The 9,026-nt window shown below is 48.1% G+C and overlaps 1 protein-coding gene across 1 annotated transcript in view; it reads left to right on the top strand.

Moving 5' to 3' along the window:
• The first annotated feature begins 1,607 nt into the window (after positions 1-1,607).
• UNC79 (unc-79 homolog, NALCN channel complex subunit) overlaps positions 1,608-9,026 on the top strand; it is a 191,532-nt gene continuing 184,113 nt past the window's right edge. The window contains exon 1 of the mRNA XM_073578106.1: positions 1,608-1,923. Within this exon, the coding sequence (XP_073434207.1) occupies positions 1,902-1,923 (22 nt within the window). The 5' untranslated portion in view covers positions 1,608-1,901. The remainder of the gene's footprint in view (positions 1,924-9,026) is intronic.

Raw genomic sequence — 9,026 nt, 5'->3', positions numbered from 1 at the left:
ATGCCGTCCTCTTCTCTCCTTTCTAGTGTGGCTCTTGCGCAGGCGCACTGCTCTGCCCTGTTGAGCACTTCTGTGCAACCGCGCTGCCACAGTGACACGAATTCTTCAGAAATCCATATAAATATTTAAAGTTCTTTATTAAATGTACTACAAAAACTACGCGTTTCGAGGAGACAAACCGCACCTCTTCTTCAGGTTACAGTACAGTATACAACTGCAAAAAATGTTGTGAGTGGTTGTGTCTGAACACAACCCATAAAGGGTGAGTACTTCAGAGTACTTTTTTCATTTTCATTGACTTATACCAGGTGAAGCCCTATGTCTGCGCCCCCTCCCTTGTTTTTTCCCCTGCCCTGTTGAGGGCAGAGCAGAGTCCTGCAGTACGCAGGAGTCGGAGCCACGACAGGAAGGAAAGAAGAGCACGGCATCCTATGAAGATGGGAGGCGCCCGACCGCGACACCCATCGGACCAAGACCGGACCACCCCCCCCATGAGTATAATATAACTCCTTTTTCTTATCTTTCAGGTTACATCAGGGGCTTATCTACAGCATTACAAAATGCTGTAGATAAGCCCCAGATGGCGGTGTCGGCAGCTCATACTCGAAAAAAAGGGTGACAGATTCCCTTTAAAGGGGTTGTCTAGAAGTAACCAAAACTTAGCAATTCTATCCCCTGCCGCTCCATCATCATTTTCTATTGATTTATTTGCTGCTATGACATCACATACATCCATATGACCTCTGCAGCCAATCATGTGACCTCTGCAGCCAATCATGTGAACTCTGCAGCCAGTCACTGGCCTCAGCAGTCACATGCTGTACATGCTCTCATCAGCGATGAGGCCACTGATTGGCTGCAAAGGTCACATGGCTGTACATGACATCATCACTGTAGCAAACTAAACTGTAAAGACCAATGTGGAGGAGATGGGCTGATGGGGATATAATGGGTGACATTTATTTTTTGCAATTTTATCTAATTTTTGGCTTTTGTTTGCTCACAATTTAGATGGCCCCTTTTATTTGGTAACATTACGTTGTATACATTACGTATCTTCAATTCCAGATTTTGAACATTTTCAAGATCTCATCGCCGTACAGCACCGTCATTTTTATTACTATTTTAAAATGGCCGCCACACATTGTTGACTTTTTTTTTAACCCACTGTAAATATGGGTTGACCAAAGCAACCAATCAGATTGCTGCTTTCAATTTTCAAATGCCTCACTGTGATCTATGAAGTGGATTGTGATTGGTTGCTATAGAGGCATCGCCTCATCAGGTTTCATGTTCTATTCAGTGTAAACGTGAGGAGTTTCCCATAGAAACCAATCAAGTTGAAGCTTTTAGTTTTAGTGTGAGATAACAGGAGGAATCTAATTGGTTGCCAGGGGCATCTCCTCATCAGATTTCTGAGACGTTGCCTATAGCAACCAATCAGATTATACCTTTCAATTTCCCTCAGGTGATAAAAAGGATGTGATTGACTGCAGGGAGAATCCTCTTCTCGTCAGGGCTGTTTGCTTATTCCCCCTCACAGTGACTGTATATAAGGTGTGGACCTGACTCACGGGGATACATATGCGGTATATACAGTCAGCGGGTGTGTACAGAGTCGTATACACAGGCTACGCGCCCACCATTGTGTCAGTAATGCCCATCACTCGCTTCTCGGCCTATGATTGGCTACTAGAGGCCCCGCACCTCTGTCAGCCCCGCCCCGTTGATGATTCGGCCTCCGTCTCCTCAGCCCCGATGTCTCCGGTGACCGCACAGCCGCACAGCTCCAGGGCTCAGGACCCGCACTAGCACCACGCTCCGGCCTCTCCGGGGCACGGGGAGAGCGCGGCCCCGCCAGCATCACGGACCCCAGCGCCAAACGCCACCAGCTGGACGTCATGTCTACCAAAGCCGAGCAGTGTGAGTGCGCTGTCCGCGGTGCTGAAGAGGTGGGGGAGGGGCGACGGTGATATGGGGGGGGGCAGCCTGGTGATATGGGGGGGGCAGCCTGGTGATATGGGGCGGCAGCCTGGTGATATGGGGGGGCAGCCTGGTGATATGAAGGGGGGGCAGCCTGGTGATATGAAGGGGGGGCAGCCTGGTGATATGGGGGGGCAGCCTGGTGATATGGGGGGGCAGCCTGGTGATATGGGGGGGCAGCCTGGTGATATGAAGGGGGGGCAGCCTGGTGATATGGGGGGCAGCCTGGTGATATTGGGGGGCAGCCTGGTGATATGGGGGGGCAGCCTGGTGATATGGGGCGGCAGCCTGGTGATATGGGGGGGCAGCCTGGTGATATGGGGGGGCAGCCTGGTGATATGGGGCGGCAGCCTGGTGATATGGGGGGGGCAGCCTGGTGATATGGGGCGGCAGCCTGGTGATATGGGGGGGCAGCCTGGTGATATGGGGCGGCAGCCTGGTGATATGGGGGGGCAGCCTGGTGATATGAAGGGGGGGCAGCCTGGTGATATGGGGGGCAGCCTGGTGATATGGGGCGGCAGCCTGGTGATATGGGGGGGCAGCCTGGTGATATGGGGCGGCAGCCTGGTGATATGGGGGGGCAGCCTGGTGATATGAAGGGGGGGCAGCCTGGTGATATGGGGGGGCAGCCTGGTGATATGGGGGGGCAGCCTGGTGATATGAAGGGGGGGCAGCCTGGTGATATGGGGGGCAGCCTGGTGATATTGGGGGGCAGCCTGGTGATATGGGGGGGCAGCCTGGTGATAAGGGGGGCAGGCTGGTGATATGGGGGGCAGGCTGGTGATATGAAGGGGGGGCAGCCTGGTGATATGGGGGGGCAGCCTGGTGATATGGGGGGGCACCCTGATGATATGAAGGGGGGGCAGCCTGGTGATATGGGGGGGAGGGCAGCCCGGTGACATGGGGGGGGCAGGCTGGTGATATGGGGGGCAGCCTGGTGATATGGGGGAGGGGAGATAGTAATATGGGGGCAGCCTGGGGAAATGAGGAGGCAGCCCGGGGTTATGGGGGGCAGCCCGACGATATGGGGGGCAGCCTGGTAATATGGGGGAGGGGATACGTTAATATGAGGGGCAGCCTGGTAATATGGGGGAAGGGAGATGGTAATATGGGGGGCAGCCCAGTGATATGGGGGATGGGAGACTGTAATATGGGAGGCAGCCCGTTAATATGGAGGGAAGCCTGATAATATGGGGGCAGACCGACGGGGGGGTACAGCCTGGTAATATGGGGGAGAGGAGATGATGATTTGGGGGGAGCCTTGTAATATGGGGAGGGGAGACAGTAATATGTGGGGCAGCCTGATAATATGGGGTGCAGACCGATGATAAGGGGGCAGCCTGGCGATATGGGGGCAGCCTGCAGTTATGGGGGCAGCCTGGTGATTTGGGGGCAGCCTGATAATATGGGGGGCAGCCTTGTGATATGGGGGCAGACTTGCGATATGGGGGGGCAGGTTGATGACATGGGGGCAGGTAGTCTAGTGATATGGGGGGGGCATCTCAATGAAATGGGGGGCAGCCTGATAATATGGGGTACGGACCGATGATAAGGGGGGCAGCCTGATAATATGGGGTGCAGACCGATGATAAGGGGGGCAACTTGGCGATATGGGGGCAGCCTTGCGGTTATGGGGGCAGCCTGGTGATTTGAGGGGCAGCCTGATAGTATGGGGGGGCAGCATTGTGATATGGGCACAGCCTGGTAATATGTGGGGTAACCTGATAATATGGGGGATAACCTGGTAATATGAGGGGCAGCCTGGTGATATGAGGGGCAGCCTGATAATATGGGGGGCAGCCTGGTAATATGGGTGGTATCCCGGGGTGATATGGGGGGGCACACAGGTGATATGGGGCCAACCTGGCAATATGGGGGGCAGCTCGATGACATGGGGCCAGCTTGGCAATGTGAGGGGCATCCAGGTATTATGGGGGCCATATAATGATGAGGGTCATTATTATTGGGGTCAGAAAGAATATAACAGGGATCAGCTTGGCAATTTGGGGGTAATTTAGACAATGAATATAGAGATTATAATCTGTAAATTGCCAATGTTGCTGAGCCTCATTGATAATCATGTTCCCATTAGTACATCATACTGCAGTGCACATTGCTCTGCTCGGGCGGCAGGATGCTCTGAAGAACAAGGATTTAGCACAGAGACTTCTAGTCTGTAACTGAAGGACAAATGGAAATCATAAGGGCAGGGCATTGTTATATAAACCTGACTCTTTGTAATATACAATACTATTTTGGTTTGAGCATAAAACCCTCACTAAATACTGTGGGAGAAAACCAGGCCTTTATCACTATGGTCTCTGTGCACCTATTTCTTTTTTCCCTCTTTTTTCCCCCCTTTTTATTTATTCTTTTAATTGTAACTTTTATTGTAAATAGTTTATTTAAATCGCCTGTGAAGACCAGATGTTTGCTAGTACAGATTTCCATATCATCGCTTCATATAATGGGGTCACCTTTACAATATAAGGGATATACTGTTTATGGGGGTCACACTGGTGATATGGATTCACCTCTGTAACATAGAGGTCATCTCATTACCATGGGTGTCTCCCTGGTAACATCTTGGTGATATAGTAATGGATGGCTCCCCAGTAATATTGAGGTCATATAGAGTATAATGGGGGTCAACCCAGTGTTATCGGGGGTTATATAGAATACAATAGATGTGAACACAGTAGTATGTGGGTCATATAGAATGTAATGGAGGTCAGCCCGATAATATCTTGGTCCTGTAGAATATAATGGGTGGTCAGCGCAGTAATATTGGGGCAATGTAGAATATAATGGGGGTCAGTCCGGGAATATCTGGGTCATATAGAATATAATGGGGGTCATCGCAGTAATATTGGGGCAATGTAGAATATAATGGGGGTCAGTCCGGGAATATCTGGGTCATATAGAATATAATGGGGGTCATCGCAGTAATATTGGGGCAATGTAGAATATAATGGGGGTCAGTCCGGGAATATCTAGGTCATATAGAATATAATGGGGGTCATCGCAGTAATATTGGGGCAATGTAGAATATAATGGGGGTCAGTCCGGGAATATCTGGGTCATATAGAATATAATGGGGGTCAGCCTGGTAATATTGGGACAATGTAAAATACAGTCATATCTAAAAGTTTGGGCACCCCTATTAATGTTAACCTTTTTTCTTTATAACAATTTTGGTTTCTGCAACAGCTATTTCAGTTTCATATATCTAATAACTGATGGACTCAGTTATATTTCTGGATTCAAATGAGGTTTATTGTACTAACAGAAAATGCACAATCTGAATTTAAACAAAATTTGACCGGTGCAAAAGTATGGACACCTCAACATAAAAGTGACATTAATATTTCGTAGATCCTCCTTTTGCAACAATAACAGCCTCTAGTAGCTTCCTGTAGCTATTAATGAGTTCCTGGATCCTGGATGAAGGTATTTGTGACCATTCCTGTTTACAAAACAATTCCAGTTCAGTTAAGTTTGATGGTCGCCGGGCATGGACAGCCCGCTTCAAATCATCCCACAGATGTTCAATGATATTCAGGTCTGGGGACTGGGATGGCCATTCCAGAACATTGTAATTGTTCCTCTGCATGAATGCCTGAGTAGATTTGGAGCGGTGTTTTGGATCATTGTCTTGCTGAAATATCCATCCCCTGCGTAACTTCAACTTCGTCACTGATTCTTGCACATTATTGTCAAGAATCTGCTGATACTGAGTTGAATCCATGCGACCCTCAACTTTAACAAGATTCCCGGTGCCAGCATTGGCCACACAGCCCCAAAGCATGATGGAACCTCCACCAAATTTTACTGTGGGTAGCAAGTGTTTTTCTTGGAATGCTGTGTTTTTTAGCCTCCATGCATAACGCCTTTTTGTATGACCAAACAACTCAATCTTTGTTTCATCAGTCCACAGGACCTTCTTCCAAAATGTAACTGGCTTGTCCAAATGTGCTTTTGCATACCTCAGGCGACTCTGTTTGTGGCGTGCTTGCAGAAACGGCTTCTTTCGCATCACTCTCCTATACAGCTTCTCCTTGTGCAAAGTGCGCTGTATTGTTGACCGATGCACAGTGACACCATCTGCAGCAAGATGATGCTGCAGGTCTTTGGAGGTGGTCTGTGGATTGTCCTTGACTGTTCTCACCATTCATCTTCTCTGTCTTTCTGATATTTTTCTCGGCCTGCCACTTCTGGGCTTAACAAGAACTGTACCTGTGTTCTTCCATTTCCTTACTATGTTCCTCACAGTGGAAACTGACAGGTTAAATCTCAGACAACTTTTTGTATCCTTCCCCTGAAAAGCTATGTTGAATAATCTTTGTTTTCAGATCATTTGAGAGTTGTTTTGAGGAGCCCATGATGCCACTCTTCATAGGAGAATCTAATAGGAGAACTACTTGCAAGTGGCCACCTTAAATACCTTTTCTCATGATTTGATACACCTGGCTATGAAGTTCAAAGCTCAATGAGGTTACAAAACCAATTTAGTGCTTCAGGAAGTCAGTAAAAAGTAGTTAGGTGTGTTCAAATCAAGAAAATAATAAGGGTGCCCATACTTTTGCACCGGTCAAATTTTGTTTAAATGCAGATTGCACATTTTCTGTTAGTACAATAAACCTCATTTGAATCCAGAAAAATAACGGAGTCGATCAGTTATTAGATATATGAAACTGAAATAGCTGTTGCAAAAACCAAAATTGTTATAAAGAAAAAAGGTTAACATTAATAGGGGTGCCCAAACTTTAACATATGACTGTATAATGGTGGGTCAGCCCGGTAGTATAGGTGCAATGTAGAATATGATGGGGTCAGCTTGATTATGTTTGGCGTGATGTAGAATATCATAAGGGTACACCTGGTGATAGTGGGGTCATATGGAGAGGTGGAATAGCCCTACAATATTGGGGGTCATGTAGAAGATAATAATGTGAATCAACCTGGTAATATCAATATGTGAACACTCGGTCATATATATACAGTTTCATGATGAATAACAAAGGGTGAAATGATTTTGCCTCTGACGTTCATCCATATGCAATGATTTGAAAATAATTTAATGCTTCCCTAATCCTCCACATGATTCCTGCTAATCCCCCACATCTCCCATCCTCTCTTTGAGAAAGATAAAGTGTGATAGAATCATGTGCCCTGCCCTGTGTCCTGCCTGATTGTATCCTTTTCCTGGTTTGTACAAGCAATGCTCTCTTTTAGGGTGTGTGCACACGCTGTGGATTGTCCTGCGGAGTTTTCCGCGCGGATTTGTGTAAATCCGCAGGTAAAACCGCAGGTCAAAAGACCTGCGGTTTATCTTCAGATTTTCTGCGGTTTAGCCTGCGGATTTCCCCTGTGGTTTGACACCTGCCATAGAGCAGGTGCCAAACCGCAGCGGAATCCGCACAAAGAATTGACATGCTGTGGTTTTGAAACCGCAGCAAATTCGCACGGATAATTCCGACAGTGTGCACTGCGGATTTCTATTTACATTGATTATAATGGTACTGTACACCGCTGCGGATCCGCAGCAGAATCCGCAGCGTGTGCACACACCCTTAAAGGGAACCTGACACCAGATGCACACTGCTGATCTAAGGGCAGCATGATTTCAGCCATGTATGTTTGACACTGAAACACTGCAGAGATTCAGAGAAAACCGTACTTTAGAAGCTGTCGAGGACCGAACCACACAATAGTTGGGAAGGCAGCTCCTTGGTGGCTTCTCCCCGCAGACTATAAGGCTATGTTCACACGTAGCGGAACTCTTGCGGAAATTACCGCGAGAATTCCGGATTCCATTCCACGGGAAAATCGCATTTTAAATTCCCGCGATTTTCCCGCGGAAAAACTAGCGTTTTGTAAGCGTAATTAGCTTGCAGAATGCTAGCGTTTTCCAAGCGATCTGTAGCATCGCTTGGAGAACTGATTGACAGGTTGGTCACACTCGTCAAACATAGTGTTTGACGAGTGTGACCAACTTTTTACTACTGATGCTGCCTATGCAGCATTAGTAATAAAAGACAGGATGTAAAAAATAATAAAAAAAAATATTGTTATTCTTACCTTCCGGCGTCCCACGCAGTCTTCCCGCCGTTCTCCACACTTCCGGTCCCAGTAATCCTTTGCGAGAATGACCGCGATGGCATCCGTTTTCGCGGAATCGCGACGTCTCGCGGTCATTCGCGATGACGTCGCGCTCCGACGTCATCGCGAATGACCGTGAGACGTTGCAATCCCGCGAGAATGGACGCCATCGCGGTCATTCTCGCAAAGGATTACTGGGACCGGGAGCGTGGAGAACGGCGGGAAGGCTGCGTGGGACGCCGGAAGGTAAGAATAACAATATTTTTTATTTTAATTCTATTTTTTTACAGGGATATAGTGCCCAAAGCCCAGAGGACAGTCTCCTCTCCTCCGGACCGTGGGTACCATCCGCAAATGTTCTGCTTACTTTTCGCATGGTGTGCACAGCCACCTGCGGAAAATAAGCAGAACAATGCATTCCTATGGGTGCTCGATCGCCGCGATTCCGCGAAATTAATGAGCATGCTGCGTTTTTTACCGCAAAGCGATTCCCCCGTGGAAAAAAACGCAGCATTAGCACAGCATTGCGGAATCCCATAGGATTGCATGGGATGCTTATTTTTCGCGGCAAAATCGCGCATTTAAAACCGCCGCGGAAACGCAAAAAAAACGCTACGTGTGAACTCAGCCTAAGGGTGTGTGCACACGCTGCGGATTCTGCTGCTGATCCGCAGCGGTTTTGGCCCTGCGGATCCGCAGCAGTTTTTGCTGCCGTGTACAGTACCTTTATATTCTATGGAAAACAAAAACCGCAGTGCACACGGTGCGGATTTTTCCTCGCGGATTTGCTGCGGTTTCAAAACCGCAACATGTCACTTCTTTGTGCGGAATCTGCAGCGGTTTCACACCTGCTCCTTTTTAGAGGTGTCAAACCGCAGGGGAAAACCACAGGTTAATCCACAGATAAACCGCAGGTATTTTGACATGCGGATTTTGCAAAA

The sequence above is a fragment of the Dendrobates tinctorius genome, unplaced genomic scaffold (assembly GCF_039654945.1).
Source record: "Dendrobates tinctorius isolate UK_male_01 unplaced genomic scaffold, ASM3965494v1 ptg000058l, whole genome shotgun sequence".
Taxonomy (NCBI): domain Eukaryota; kingdom Metazoa; phylum Chordata; class Amphibia; order Anura; family Dendrobatidae; genus Dendrobates; species Dendrobates tinctorius.
The sequence above is the reverse complement of the archived record's forward strand: the minus strand, read 5'-3'. Positions and strand labels throughout refer to the sequence as shown.